The sequence below is a fragment of the Mucor mucedo genome, assembly GCF_025094135.1.
Source record: "Mucor mucedo strain NRRL 3635 chromosome Unknown EV154scaffold_183, whole genome shotgun sequence".
NCBI lineage: Eukaryota > Fungi > Mucoromycota > Mucoromycetes > Mucorales > Mucoraceae > Mucor > Mucor mucedo.
Genome location: NW_026252467.1, coordinates 1 through 15,452, shown reverse-complemented (window position 1 = coordinate 15,452; position 15,452 = coordinate 1). Strand labels below are relative to the sequence as shown.

General features: G+C 37.0%; 3 protein-coding genes across 3 annotated transcripts; 2 read left to right on the top strand and 1 right to left on the bottom strand.

Moving 5' to 3' along the window:
- Window positions 1-92: 92 nt before the first annotated feature.
- Window positions 93-2,311, top strand: EV154DRAFT_487394 (uncharacterized protein; the record flags this gene model as incomplete). The annotated part of the gene is made up of 6 exons (XM_051598975.1): window positions 93-156; window positions 404-556; window positions 645-821; window positions 897-1,078; window positions 1,160-1,915; window positions 1,994-2,311. 6 exons carry the CDS (start codon window positions 93-95, stop codon window positions 2,309-2,311), a joined length of 1,650 nt encoding a protein of 549 aa, XP_051451510.1.
- Window positions 2,312-7,476: 5,165 nt separating this feature from the next.
- EV154DRAFT_528571 (kinase-like domain-containing protein) lies at window positions 7,477-8,120 on the bottom strand. Its single transcript, XM_051603598.1, has one exon. The coding sequence runs from the start codon at window positions 8,026-8,028 to the stop codon at window positions 7,528-7,530; it is 501 nt and encodes a 166-aa protein (XP_051451509.1). The 5' UTR covers window positions 8,029-8,120; the 3' UTR covers window positions 7,477-7,527.
- A 398-nt stretch (window positions 8,121-8,518) lies between these two features.
- On the top strand, window positions 8,519-10,006 carry EV154DRAFT_101227 (uncharacterized protein). The gene is made up of 3 exons (XM_051593851.1): window positions 8,519-8,702; window positions 8,785-9,540; window positions 9,613-10,006. Exons 1-3 carry the CDS (start codon window positions 8,583-8,585, stop codon window positions 9,928-9,930), a joined length of 1,194 nt encoding a protein of 397 aa, XP_051451508.1. The 5' UTR covers window positions 8,519-8,582; the 3' UTR covers window positions 9,931-10,006.
- The last annotated feature ends 5,446 nt before the right edge of the window (window positions 10,007-15,452 follow it).

Sequence of the window (15,452 nt, the reverse complement as noted above, 5' to 3'; positions counted from 1 at the left end):
TTTTTTTTTTTTTTTTTTATTGACTTTTTGATCTATTTACATATCAACATTTACACTCCTTATAAAGAAAAAGAAAAATCATAATAAACAACATGTTGATCCAAACATTGCTCACCTCTGCACTGTTCTTCTCTGTAACAGTTACAGCTCAAACAGGTAAAAAAAAAAAAAATTCAAAACAGAAACTTTCTTTGTTTGGGGTTACACCATCTTAATTTTCCCTTTCGTCGAAAAATAGTCAAAACGGGTGGCACTTGTAACTCATATTCTTCCAATGCAACGTGTTCAGTAAAGACTCTTTTTTTATTTAAAAAAGCAAACAAAACAAAAATCACTCACACTTTGTTTTTTTTTTTTCTTTCTGTATCAAAGAATTATGTGGATTATAGCGTGTTTTTACCAGACAAGGTAGATTTCGTCACTGTCGAAACCCAATTAAGTAATTTACCCCAATTACAAGCTTTGGTGGGCAAAGTCAGTCCCGATTGTTACGATGCCTATGCTCGTTATTCATGTTCTTTAGCCTATCCTAAATGTGTCACTGGCACTAACAACAGTATGTTTCTTCTTAATAACCTCCAAAAAAAGCAACTTTTTATTTTTTCTATTCGCTGACTTTCTTCTTTTTACAATGATCAATTAAGCGATCAGCGTGATGCCAGCTTGTACTTCCTCTTGTGAGACAGTGCATCAGTATTGTTCTTCCATCTTTGCTATGGCAGGACAATCACAGTTTTTACCAGATTGTTCCTCAAATACTATCACCAGTACAGGAGACACCCTTCAACCTGACGCTACCTGTAACAATATCCCCACCAAATGTAAGCCATGAGCTTTTATTGCACACACACACACACACACACACAAAGATAACTCATACATATATATTGATCTAGTGACACCAGAAGAAATAGACGCGGGACGACTTGTTCTTGCAGGCATTCCAGAAGGGTTTGTGATGCAAGAGTGTCCTTCACCTTTTTTAAAGGATCCTCTTGCTAAGCAAGGATCCAATGATACGTTAGATCCTCATTATTGTCAGTTTGGATGTTGTATTCCCTGTCCTGCGCAAAACCTTGTAAGTTTGTTTCTTGTTTACTTTCAAAAAAAGATTTAGCATACACATACACAAGGGACTCATTTTATATATGTAAAAAAGTTTTATAAAGAGAACTGGGCAACGCGAGGATTCTTAGCAACGGATATACTTCGATTTATATCTGCTATACTTTCATTTGTCCTTGTGATCAGTTATTTGATTTTACCCGATAAAAGAAGACACCCTTCACTCTTGATTTTGAACCTCTCGATTGCTATTTTTCTGTTTAGCATGGGAGTGTTTTTCTCGGTGGGTAATCCTAAACGATTGCAATGCGCTGCGAATGGTATATCCACGGGTGAAATGGGTAATAATACATTGTGTGCAGCTCAAGGCGCTATTTTAATCTTTGGCTCCTTCGCCACTGTACTTTGGTGCTCAGCCTTAATTCTCAACCTGCATGTTCATACGGTTTGGAACTCGAATTTCTTTACGAATCGTTACGTGTTACTCAATATCATTTGTTGGGGTATTCCCACCACCATCATGTCAATCGCTTTGGGACTCCATGCTATCAAGTTTGAATTTGCTAATCTTTGTTTGGTCTCGATGAAGTATATTTTTCCCATGTTTTTTTACCCTTTAGCCGCTGTTGTCTGTCCTAGCTTTATCATTCATATCGGTACCTTTTTCTATATTGCTAAAATTGCTGTACGTGAAGGCTTGGAGTCTGATATGACCCAATCATTATCGACAGGCACGATCACAGATCGACCACCTGGTGTGAGTCGTAAACATGTTATTGTGGCTGTTAAAATTCAATGGCGTGCTTTATTATTAGCCATCATTGCCATTGTCACCGTCCTGTTCTACTGGGTAATTTTTTTTTTTTTTAATTATTATTTATTGGGTTGTTGATGCTAAACTATCTCTTTTTTTTTTTTTTTTTTTTAGTTGTTCTACATGACACAAATGAGCCGTATGACGGATTTACAAAATAATCCTCGTGTGACTTTGGATTGGATCCAATGCATGCTAACACCGGGAAAGACACAAAACATGTGCGCGGCCGTCATCAGTCCTCATTTACCGCCATTTTCTTTAATCATTGTAGCTGAGGTGTTGGTGAGTACAATTGGTATTTGGCTCTTCATCATGTTTGGTAAACGATCCTTGTGGCGTGAATGGAATGATTTAATTTATGATTTGCGTATTAAAATGGGTGGTCGTGGTGGTGCTGAAAAGCACGGTGAGCAATTCTTTGCGCTCTAAAGTTTTTTTATTCCTATTTTTTTTTTTTTAATTATAATAATAATCTATATATTTCCTTTTTACAACTCATGCAAAAAGCTAATTTTTAAGGTTTTTTTTTTTTCGCATTATTTCGTCTCTTGAGAGTTGTAACACGAATCACTCTTCATAGTTAAATGCAACGTTTTTATTTATTAAGATGATTAAGGTTAATACTACGATCACACAAAGTGAGTTTGGGGGAGACGCGATTTTTCATGCATATCCTTTTTTTTTTTTTTTAAAAAAAAAAAAAACGACATTTCTCTTCCTAATTGCAAAAACGAAAAACACCATGACTTTAACAGATTCAACTGAAAAACATCCTGAGGAGTCATATTTAACTTTTGAAATCAAACTTTAGATGGGGTCTTTAGTTACTGATTTCATACGTATGGATTAAGTCAAAGTGAAATTTCAAGGACCGTAGCGCTATTCACGTCTACTGTTCACAATATTGTGAAAAGAGTTAGGGCAACCCGCAGTCCTCTACCCAAAAAGACTCCTGGAGCACTTTAAAAAAAAATAAACGAGAGAGATCCCAAAGAGCTTTGGAACGTGTTATAAGAAGCAAGCCAATAACTAGTAATGTATTAATGATCTATAACTAGAGTTTGAGTAGAGCTACGTTAATATGGGTTTTGGATCTTATTTTGCTGCCTATAATCCATGTTTTGACACAAAAACACAAAGAACAGAAGACTTCGTTGGGGCTGTAGTTATTTCAATTGGACAAAGTAGGTTATGTAATGAATTGGGGGGGGGATCCGGCCCTTTAACCGTAATTGATGGGACGGTAAATCAAGAGGAATATATAAATATTTTGGCTGGTAAGTTTCATGGCTGGTTTAAGTGATTGCCCAGAAAAGGAGGATATAGACTTTATTCTGCAAGAAGACGAGGCTTCATGCCATACTGGGGCCTACACACGGTGGTGAAAACAGACCCATCAGATTGCTAGGTTTGAATACTGGTCCGCCCAAAGCCCAGACTTAAACCCAATTAAACATCTCTGGTGGGCCTTAGGAACGTCGAATGGCTGAAAGAAGAGCCAAGGTAAATAACGTAAAAGATTTGAGGGCTGTGATAAAAGGAAAAGAATGGGAGCAAATGGACATTTCGCTTGCCCACCGTTTAATGGAAAGTATGACGAGTCTATGTCAGGCCGTGATTGATGGTCTAGGAGACCCCACTAAATATTTTTTTATTTTATTTTCGTATGCCTCTTATGTTTATCAATTACTATTTAAATTTTGACATTGATTCCTTTAGAATTCTAGCATTCCTAAACTCACTTGTGTGTGACTTTACAACCAAATTTGCTTGCATGGCTAGTGTTGAACAATGTTGTAAGAGGTAGCGGATCAAGATAGGTTGTAAAACTGAGTTTTATTAATATAAGATTGGTATAGGTATTAATACTTAATACCGAGTTACACAACTCTTACAAATGTATCCGCCATGGCAGGAATATCCCCGAGAAACAGACAAGTATACACCTTGATATGATGTTTTTGGCTGCCGTGAGCCTTGACAATCACACCAGCAGACTCCATTTTAATTAACTTCATTAATAAAAGATATAAGAAGCTATATATGTCTTTTGGTTTTTTGGGTCCTTTGATGATGCAGACAACAAATTGGTTTTCTTTTTTTTTTTTTTTTGCTCTGTAACAGACAATGACAATTAGTATTTTTGATGGAATTATTTTAATCTTTAAACTACCTTTCATCGAGACTTAAGTTCATATTCACAGCTTTGACAATGGTGAGACTCTGTTTTCCTCTTTGGCCACGAACAAATCCATCAATATACAACGCCAGGGCGATGTCATACTTGTTTTAAAAGCAATTTTTTTCGTAAAAAGCTCTTGGTACTTTTTGCCGTCAAAAAAGTCTTCCATTACAAAATCGTCGCTTGTTTGGACCTTCTCTGATCTGTGCAACAATGATCTCATGCTTTTATCAGAGACAAAGTATGAAGCAATGAAATCGTAAAATGTCCAGAAGCTTTTGTTTTTGACGAACTTCCAATACGCCCGTTGTCGTTCAGTTGAAACCTGGGGTTCCTCACAGTAAGAACACGTTTCTTGATCCTCGGTGATAAACATTTGGCTCCCATTCACACACATATCGTGGGACTTCTTCTTTCAGCTGTACCGTTTCCACTCATTTGTTTTTTTTATATTTAAATAAGTGGACTTTAATTTTTCTGCCCACGTCTAATTTACAGAAGAATTAGTTACCATGTCATGATGTAGTGAATACGCATAAAAAGGCTTACTATGGCTATGATGAGTATTATGGTAGTTGTCATTGATCCATTTGATGATCTCTTCTTTCTGAAACCTTTTCAAATTCAACTTTTCCATCCATCAACACTTTGTTTTGTCGAGATGGATATCGGAGTCACTTCCACTATTACTTTTATATTGATCTTGTAATTCAGTTACATCGTTAATATCCATATAAGCAATACCAGAGGCGGGAATGGGAACAAAATTGTCATTGTAAGTCATACCATATTCGAAATCAGGAATATTGGCAGGTGCTTCTACGGGCAAACGAATGGATACATGAATCAAAAGTGCTGTCATAGGTTCTATTCAGTCATCGCCTAATAATATTTATCTTCATTTTTCAAATTTCCAAATCCTATGCTTTAAGAGATTCTGAATTGCGAGTACGAAGGTACTGTCTGTTTTGGGCAAGTATCGCAATGCGCAGCAAAATCTGGAGTTAGATTTTAAAGACCGGATAATATTGTCCAATCACACTTCTATTTAACACCGGAGTTTTCCCCCCAGGCTTGTGAATAGTTGGCGTCAAAAAAGTTATTTTTTGTTTCTTTTTCTTCTTCTTCTTCTTCATAGCCCACTCGTAAAAAAGGTGGTGAGGTCTACTTAAAATCCATGGTAGTTCCGACGATCGTGGTAGTGTCAGAGATTTCGCTTCAACAACTGAGCTGGCAATATTGGTGGGAATACCAGAGGAGTGCTATCTTTCCGAGGGGGTAGTTACTGCTTTGGACGTGATGGTCGTCCTTTAACTGGATAACAATCCTTGAGCTGGCAGTGACGGAGAGGTAGATACTGACGTTATCGGCTAGGTCTGTTTTTCTTTTCGGTCTAGATAGTTTTACTCTTGCAGGGAGGGTAACAGGGGCGCGTTGTAGAGGGTGGAAAAGTGTACCTTGCATTCTTACTTGACTACAACTCACATATTAATTTATCAGACTACGGTCCAGTTTGATCAAGTTAGTCCTTTTCCATCGAGTCTCACCCCCACAGCTTCTATTAACCTTTTCGATTTTCTCCCCATTCTAGACAAAACCGAAAATGCGGGATGTATGGATACAAGCCTCCTCGTGGCCATCCTGGAAACACTCGCTTCTTTATGTGAGTGGCAAATGTGTATCTACTACTGTTATTTGTGTGGTGTGTTCATGATATCAAGTAAGTAAAATAGCAGATCATGAGAATTTTTGTGCTTTAACTAACTTATAATAATAACGATGTCTTGATTTGTATAAGCTATCTTTTCTTGATTAATAAAAACTCTCAATAAAACTCTTTTTTCTTTTTCAATGGTTGTTAACCATAACGTTTTTCTTTTTTAATGTGAAGTTAAGTAACGTAAATAAGTAAATCTAAAGTAGACTGCGCGCAGCAAGATCTAAGACCTCAAATAGTTTCTTCAATGTCAAGGATCTTGATGTAAAATGAAAATAATATAGTAATCATTAATAGATCACTTGATTATATTTCACAAAAAGGAACTGAAGCATGCACTGATCTTGTTAAAGACAGATGGAGCACGCATGTATAATTAAGATTAAATCAAACAAAACGGCAAGCCATACCGGCTAATTCTTTTAAAAATGGAACAAGCAAATGTCCTGGACAGTAACACATTGCATGTATCTTCTCCAAAGGCCGAGCGGATCTTATATCAGCCTAATGTACTAAATATGTACAACCAACGCGTAATAACCAACGAGCCTATTTGAAAGACCCAGGCAATATGGGGCTGTCCTGCTTGTCCCAGTGTATGTTTTACATAATACATATTAAAAATAAAAATGAGATCATAATCTCTTTATGTTTTTTTATAGAGGGACTCCAATCATCCTAAGGATCGCCATTTTCATCAAGGTGGATGGGATGTTTTAGTTATGAAATGTAAGTCGGGAAGCCAAGTCTTCTTGATAAAATCTTAAATGATTGATACCGTCTGGAGAACGCAATGGATGAAGCCTGAATCTGTTGAGCTTTTACAAAAAAAAAAGGGTTAGAAAACAGTTTGGCTTGCTGATAAGACAATACTATCATTAGGCTCTTTTTAAAACGAAAAACTCATTTAGAGTCTGCAGGTAATGGCGCTTCATATATAAGTCTAAATTGTATCCCGTGAAAGGACTTTTTTTTTTGCTGCTTCGTGTGTGCGCGCCATGACCTCTCACCCTAAAGATGGTGGATTTATGGATAAGTGGTGAAGGGTATATCGTATACATTTGAAGTTATTTTATACGAATTACAATTTCTATTTGAAGATCTAAATATCCACTATATCTGTTCTCTACGACCTGTTTCAAGGAGACAAGGACAGCACTCGTACGCCTGTCAATTTGATGTACGACATCAAATTGTGTCTTGGAGAAAGTCAATGACGGTAATAAATAATGGCGCATATTACTAACGACGTTATTTTGGGTTTATACTATTAAAAAAAAAAAAGTAGTTTACCCCCATACTTTTCAACATAGGTAGACCCAAGATTTGTCTGGGGAGGGGGGAAGCTAATAGGGATATACAATTCATTTGAGACCTGTACGTCTGCTATATGTATACATTGTAGATCATATTAACAAATTTTTTTTTTAAGACCGTGTTATCAGAAGGTGTCAACAGACCTGGGTCCCTTTAAAAGATGTTTATAATGTCTTTCACTTTAAAATACTACAATCTGCGTGAGGTTCTCTCATCTCAGGAAGCGTTTTATAATTTTACTGCCGTCGCTCTCTACAATGTTTTATTCCAACAATAGGAAAAAGAAGACAAGATAAACCCAAAATTCATAAGACATATACATGGGATGGGATTGCTTTTTTGAGCATTGCCCGACGATATCGCCGAATGTAATTTGGACTCATTTACTGGCAAAAAATCTGCCTTCAACATTTTTTATTTTATTTTTTTTTAGAACTTTGTGTTCAATAATTCTGACATGGTGGGTCGTAATTTGGGGTTACGATGAAGACACATCTTGAGGACAGCACTCAACTCCTCAGGAATGTCAATGGTTTCACCTGCATACTTGGCGTGTTTAGGAAAGGCAATGTCATGGTTTGGATTGGTAATGGTTTTAGCCAACATGTGTTTGGGTACACTGTAAAAGGGAGGCAGACCAAAGATCATTTGGTAGAGAATACATCCCAAAGACCAAATATCACTGGGTCGACCTTGTTTGAAGACGGTATCTGATGCACTATTGCTCCCTTCTGTAAAGGTCTCGGGTGCCATAAAGTTACGCGTGCCCACTTGATAATCGCGTGCAATATGCGTAGTATAATCGGGCACTACTGCAGCAATGCCGAAATCAATTAATTTCAGAGAGCCTCGAATCACAATGAAATTAGCGGGTTTTAGGTCTGAATGAATAATGTCTTTTCCATGGGTTGCACACACGGCCTGTAACATCTAAAAAAAAAAGGTATATCAGCTTACTTGGAGAAGTGGGAGATAAATTTGCTTTTGTTTATGACTTACTTGCTTCCAATAGTAACGAATAAAGTCAATATCCCATGGACTCAATGATTTGATTTTAATCAAGGTAGCGAAATCCATCTCACCATATTCCATAATCATAAGAACGACCTGAGGGGTGAATTCAGAGTCAAACAAGGTGATGGTATGTACACTGTCCTCTAAAAGGCGCATAAGTTCGATCTCATTCTTGACGTTCTCCATTTCTTCCTTGTTGCGTACTTTGACCCATTTAAGAGCAAAATTTTCGGTATGTTCGTAAGAAAATACCTGAAAGACTTTACCAGATCCTCCTTCCCCTAAAGGTTTCAATACCAAATATTTCTTTCCATTGACCTTTTTTTTTTATATTTGCGTTAGCTCATTTACACACACACACACACACACACACACAAAGATAACTCATATATATATCTATTGATCTAGTGACGCCAGAAGAAATAGACGCGGGACGACTTGTTCTTGCAGGCATTCCAGAAGGGTTTGTGATGCAAGAGTGTCCTTCACCTTTTTTAAAGGATCCTCTTGCTAAGCAAGGATCCAATGATACGTTAGATCCTCATTATTGTCAGTTTGGATGTTGTATTCCCTGTCCTGCGCAAAACCTTGTAAGTTTGTTTCTTGTTTACTTTCAAAAAAAGATTTAGCACATCACATACACGAGGGACTCATTTTATATATGTAAAAAAGTTTTATAAAGAGAACTGGGCAACGCGAGGATTCTTAGCAACGGATATACTTCGATTTATTTCTGCTATACTTTCATTTGTCCTTGTGATCAGTTATTTGATTTTACCCGATAAAAGAAGACACCCTTCACTCTTGATTTTGAACCTCTCGATTGCTATTTTTCTGTTTAGCATGGGAGTGTTTTTCTCGGTGGGTAATCCTAAACGATTGCAATGCGCTGCGAATGGTATATCCACGGGTGAAATGGGTAATAATACATTGTGTGCAGCCCAAGGCGCTATTTTAATCTTTGGCTCCTTCGCCACTGTACTTTGGTGCTCAGCCTTAATTCTCAACCTGCATGTTCATACGGTTTGGAACTCGAATTTCTTTACGAATCGTTACGTGTTACTCAATATCATTTGTTGGGGTATTCCCACCACCATCATGTCAATTGCTTTGGGACTCCATGCTATCAAGTTTGAATTTGCTAATCTTTGTTTGGTCTCGATGAAGTATATTTTTCCCATGTTTTTTTACCCTTTAGCCGCTGTTGTCTGTCCTAGCTTTATCATTCATATCGGTACCTTTTTCTATATTGCTAAAATTGCTGTACGTGAAGGCTTGGAGTCTGATATGACCCAATCGTTATCGACAGGCACGATCACAGATCGACCACCTGGTGTGAGTCGTAAACATGTTATTGTGGCTGTTAAAATTCAATGGCGTGCTTTATTATTAGCCATCATTGCCATTGTCACCGTCCTGTTCTACTGGGTAAATTTTTTTTTTTTTTTAAATTATTATTTATTGGGTTGTTGATGCTAAACTATCTCTCTTTTTTTTTAGTTGTTCTACATGACACAAATGAGCCGTATGACGGATTTACAAAATAATCCTCGTGTGACTTTGGATTGGATCCAATGCATGCTAACACCGGGAAAGACACAAAACATGTGCGCGGCCGTCATCAGTCCTCATTTACCGCCATTTTCTTTAATCATTGTAGCTGAGGTGTTGGTGAGTACGATTGGTATTTGGCTCTTCATTATGTTTGGTAAACGATCCTTGTGGCGTGAATGGAATGATTTAATTTATGATTTGCGTATTAAAATGGGTGGTCGTGGTGGTGCTGAAAAGCACGGTGAGCAATTCTTTGCGCTTTAAAGCTTTTTTTATTCCTATTTTTTTTTTTAATTATAATAATAATCTATATATTTCCTTTTTACAACTCATGCAAAAAGCTAATTTTTAAGGTTTTTTTTTTTTTTTTTTCGCATTATTTCGTCTCTTGAGAGTTGTAACACGAATCACTCTTCATAGTTAAATGCAACGTTTTTATTTATTAAGATGATTAAGGTTAATACTACGATCACACAAAGTGAGTTTGGGGGAGACGCGATTTTTCATGCATATCCTTTTTTTTTTTTTTTAAAAAAAAAAAAAAACGACATTTCTCTTCCTAATTGCAAAAACGAAAAACACCATGACTTTAACAGATTCAACTGAAAAACATCCTGAGGAGTCATATTTAACTTTTGAAATTAAACTTTAGATGGGGTCTTTACTGATTTCATACGTATGGATTAAGTCAAAGTGAAATTTCAAGGACCGTAGCGCTATTCACGTCTACTGTTCACAATATTGTGAAAAGAGTTAGGGCAACCCGCAGTCCTCTACCCAAAAAGACTCCTGGAGCACTTTAAAAAAAAATAAACGAGAGAGATCCCAAAGAGCTTTGGAACGTGTTATAAGAAGCAAGCCAATAACTAGTAATGTATTAATGATCTATAACTAGAGTTTGAGTAGAGCTACGTTAATATGGGTTTTGGATCTTATTTTGCTGCCTATAATCCATGTTTTGACACAAAAACACAAAGAACAGAAGACTTCGTTGGGGCTGTAGTTATTCCAATTGGACAAAGGGGGAGTGGGAAAGCGTGGTTTGGTCTGATGAGTATTTTTTTTCTCCGTAACAGGATCCGATAGAGGAGCCAGAGTAATTAGAAAAGTTGGGAAAAAGGTATCAGGAAATAAATGTTATTCCAACAACAAAGTAGGTTATGTAATGAATTGGGGGGGGGGATCCGGCCCTTTAACCGTAATTGATGGGACGGTAAATCAAGAGGAATATATAAATATTTTGGCTGGTAAGTTTCATGGCTGGTTTAAGTGATTGCCCAGAAAAGGAGGATATAGACTTTATTCTGCAAGAAGACGAGGCTTCATGCCATACTGGGGCCTACACACGGTGGTGGAAACAGACCCATCAGATTGCTAGGTTTGAATACTGGTCCGCCCAAAGCCCAGACTTAAACCCAATTAAACATCTCTGGTGGGCCTTAGGAACGTCGAATGGCTGAAAGAAGAGCCAAGGTAAATAACGTAAAAGATTTGAGGGCTGTGATAAAAGGAAAAGAATGGGAGCAAATGGACATTTCGCTTGCCCACCGTTTAATGGAAAGTATGACGAGTCTATGTCAGGCCGTGATTGATGGTCTAGGAGGCCCCACTAAATATTATTTTTTTTATTTTCGTATGCCTCTTATGTTTATCAATTACTATTTAAATTTTGACATTGATTCCTTTAGAATTCTAGCATTCCCAAACTCACTTGTGTGTGACTTTACAACCAAATTTGCTTGCATGGCTAGTGTGGAACAATGTTGTAAGAGGTAGCGGATCAGGATAGGTTGTAAAACTGAGTTTTATTAATATAAGATTGGTATAGGTATAAATACTTAATACCGAGTTACACAACTCTTACAAATGTATCCGCCATGGCAGGAATATCACCGAGAAATAGACAGGTATACACCTTGATATGATGTTTTTGGCTGCCGTGAGCCTTGACAATCACACCAGCAGACTCCATTTTAATTAACTTCATTAATAAAGGATATAAGAAGCTATATATGTCTTTTGGTTTTTTGGGTCCTTTGATGATGCAGACAACAATTTGGTTTTCTTTTTTTTTTTTTTGCTCTGTAACAGACAATGGCAATTAGTATTTTTGATGGAATTATTTTAATCTTTAAACTACCTTTCATCGAGACTTAAGTTCATATTCACAGCTTTGACAATGGTGAGACTCTGTTTTCCTCTTTAAACCACGAACAAATCCATCAATATACAATGCCATGGCGATGTCATACTTGTTTTGAAAGCAATTTTTTCTTAAAAGCTCTTGGTACTTTTTGCCGTCAAAAAAGTCTTCCATTACAAAATCGTCGCTTGTTTGGACCTTCTCTGATCTGTGCAACAATGATCTCATGCTTTTATCAGAGACAAAGTATGAAGCAATGAAATCGTAAAATGTCCAGAAGCTTTTGTTTTTGACGAACTTCCAATACGCCCGTTGTCGTTCAGTTGAAACCTGGGGTTCCTCACAGTAAGAAACACGTTTCTTGATCCTCGGTGATAAACATTTGGCTCCCATTCACACACATATCGTGGGACTTCTTCTTTCAGCTGTACCGTTTCCACTCATTTGTTTTTTTTATATTTAAATAAGTGGACTTTAATTTTTCTGCCCACGTCTAATTTACAGAAGAATTAGTTACCATGTCATGATGTAGTGAATACGCATAAAAAGGCTTACTATGGTTATGATGAGTATCATGGTAGTTGTCATTGATCCATTTGATGATCTCTTCTTTCCGAAATCTTTTCAAATTCAACTTTTCCATCCATCAACACTTTGTTTTGTCGAGATGGATGTCGGAGTCACTTCCACTATTACTTTTATATTGATCTTGTAATTCAGTTACATCGTTAATATCCATATAAGCAATACCAGAGGCGGGAATGGGAACAAAATTGTCATTGTAAGTCATACCATATTCGAAATCAGGAATATTGGCAGGTGCTTCTACGGGCAAACGAATGGATACATGAATCAAAAGTGCTGTGATAGGTTCTATTCAGTCATCGCCTAATAATATTTATCTTCATTTTTCAAATTTCCAAATCCTATGCTTTAAGAGATTCTGAATTGCGAGTACGAAGGTACTGTCTGTTTTGGGCAAGTATCGCAATGCGCAGCAAAATCTGGAGTTAGATTTTAAAGACCGGATAATATTGTCCAATCACACTTCTATTTAACACCGGAGTTTTCCCCCCAGGCTTGTGAATAGTTGGCGTCAAAAAAGTTATTTTTTGTTTCTTTTTCTTCTTCTTCTTCTTCATAGCCCACTCGTAAAAAAGGTGGTGAGGTCTACTTAAAATCCATGGTAGTTCCGACGATCGTGGTAGTGTCAGAGATTTCGCTTCAACAACTGAGCTGGCAATATTGGTGGGAATACCAGAGGAGTGCTATCTTTCCGAGGGGGTAGTTACTGCTTTGGACGTGATGGTCGTCCTTTAACTGGATAACAATCCTTGAGCTGGCAGTGACGGAGAGGTAGATACTGACGTTATCGGCTAGGTCTGTTTTTCTTTTCGGTCTAGATAGTTTTACTCTTGCAGGGAGGGTAACAGGGGCGCGTTGTAGAGGGTGGAAAAGTGTACCTTGCATTCTTACTTGACTACAACTCACATATTAATTTATCAGACTACGGTCCAGTTTGATCAAGTTAGTCCTTTTCCATCGAGTCTCACCCCCACAGCTTCTATTAACCTTTTCGATTTTCTCCCCATTCTAGACAAAACCGAAAATGCGGGATGTATGGATACAAGCCTCCTCGTGGCCATCCTGGAAACACTCGCTTCTTTATGTGAGTGGCAAATGTGTATCTACTACTGTTATTTGTGTGGTGTGTTCATGATATCAAGTAAGTAAAATAGCAGATCATGAGAATTTTTGTGCTTTAACTAACTTATAATAATAACGATGTCTTGATTTGTATAAGCTATCTTTTCTTGATTAATAAAAACTCTCAATAAAACTCTTTTTTCTTTTTCAATGGTTGTTAACCATAACGTTTTTCTTTTTTAATGTGAAGTTAAGTAACGTAAATAAGTAAATCTAAAGTAGACTGCGCGCAGCAAGATCTAAGACCTCAAATAGTTTCTTCAATGTCAAGGATCTTGATGTAAAATGAAAATAATATAATAATCAGTAATAGATCACTTGATTACATTTCACAAAAAGGAACTGAAGCATGCACTGATCTTGTTAAAGACAGATCGAGCACGCATGTATAATTAAGATTAAATCAAACAAAACGGCAAGCCATACCGGCTAATTCTTTTAAAAATGGAACAAGCAAATGTCCTGGACAGTAACACATTGCATGTATCTTCTCCAAAGGCCGAGCGGATCTTATATCAGCCTAATGTACTAAATATGTACAACCAACGCGTAATAACCAACGAGCCTATTTGAAAGACCCAGGCAATATGGGGCTGTCCTGCTTGTCCCAGTGTATGTTTTACATAATACATATTAAAAAATAAAAATGAGATCATAATCTCTTTATGTTTTTTTATAGAGGGACTCCAATCATCCTAAATGAATCGCCATTTTCATCAAGGTGGATGGGATGTTTTAGTTTGAAATGTAAGTCGGGGAAGCCAAGTCTTCTTGATAAAATCTTTAAATGATTGATACCGTCTGGAGAACGCAATGGATGAAGCCTGAATCTGTTGAGCTTTTACAAAAAAAAAAAAAGGGTTAGAAACAGTTTGGCTTGCTGATAAGACAATATTATCATTAGGCTCTTTTTAAAACGAAAAACTCATTTAGAGTCTGCAGGTAATGGCGCTTCATATATAAGTCTAAATTGTATCCCGTGAAAGGACTTTTTTTTTGCTGCTTCGTGTGTGCGCGCCATGACCTCTCACCCTAAAGATGGTGGATTTATGGATAAGTGGTGAAGGGTATATCGTATACATTTGAAGTTATTTTATACGAATTACAATTTCTATTTGAAGATCTAAATATCCACTATATCTGTTCTCTACGACCTGTTTCAAGGAGACAAGGACAGCACTCGTACGCCTGTCAATTTGATGTACGATATCAATTTGTGTCTTGGAGAAAGTCAATGACGGTAATAAAGAAATGGCGCATATCACTAACGACGTTATTTTGGGTTTATACTATTAAAAAAAAAAGTAGTTTACCCCCATACTTTTCAACATAGGTAGACCCAAGATTTGTCTGGGGGGGGGGGGGCTAATAGGGATATACAATTCATTTGAGACCTGTACGTCTGCTATATGTATACATTGTAGATCATATTAACAAATTTTTTTTTAAGACCGTGTTATCAGAAGGTGTCAACAGACCTGGGTCCCTTTAAAGAAAAGATGTTATAATGTTTTTCACTTTAAAATACTACAATCTGCGTGAGGTTCTCTCATCTCAGGAAGCGTTTTATAATTGTTACTGCCGCTGCTCTCTACAATGTTTTATTCCAACAATAGGAAAAAGAAGACAAGAGAAACCCAAAATTCATAAGACTATACATGGGATGGGATTGCTTTTTTGAGCATTGCCCGACGATATCGCCGCCGAATGTAATTTGGGTTCATTTACTGGCAAAAAATCTGCCTTCAACATTTTTTATTTTATTTTTTTTTAGAACTTTGTGTTCAATAATTCTGACATGGTGGGTCGTAATTTGGGATTACGATGAAGACACATTTTGAGGACAGCACTCAACTCCTCAGGAATGTCAATGGTTTCACCTGCATACTTGGCGTGTTTAGGAAAGGCAATGTCATGGTTTGGATTGGTAATGGTT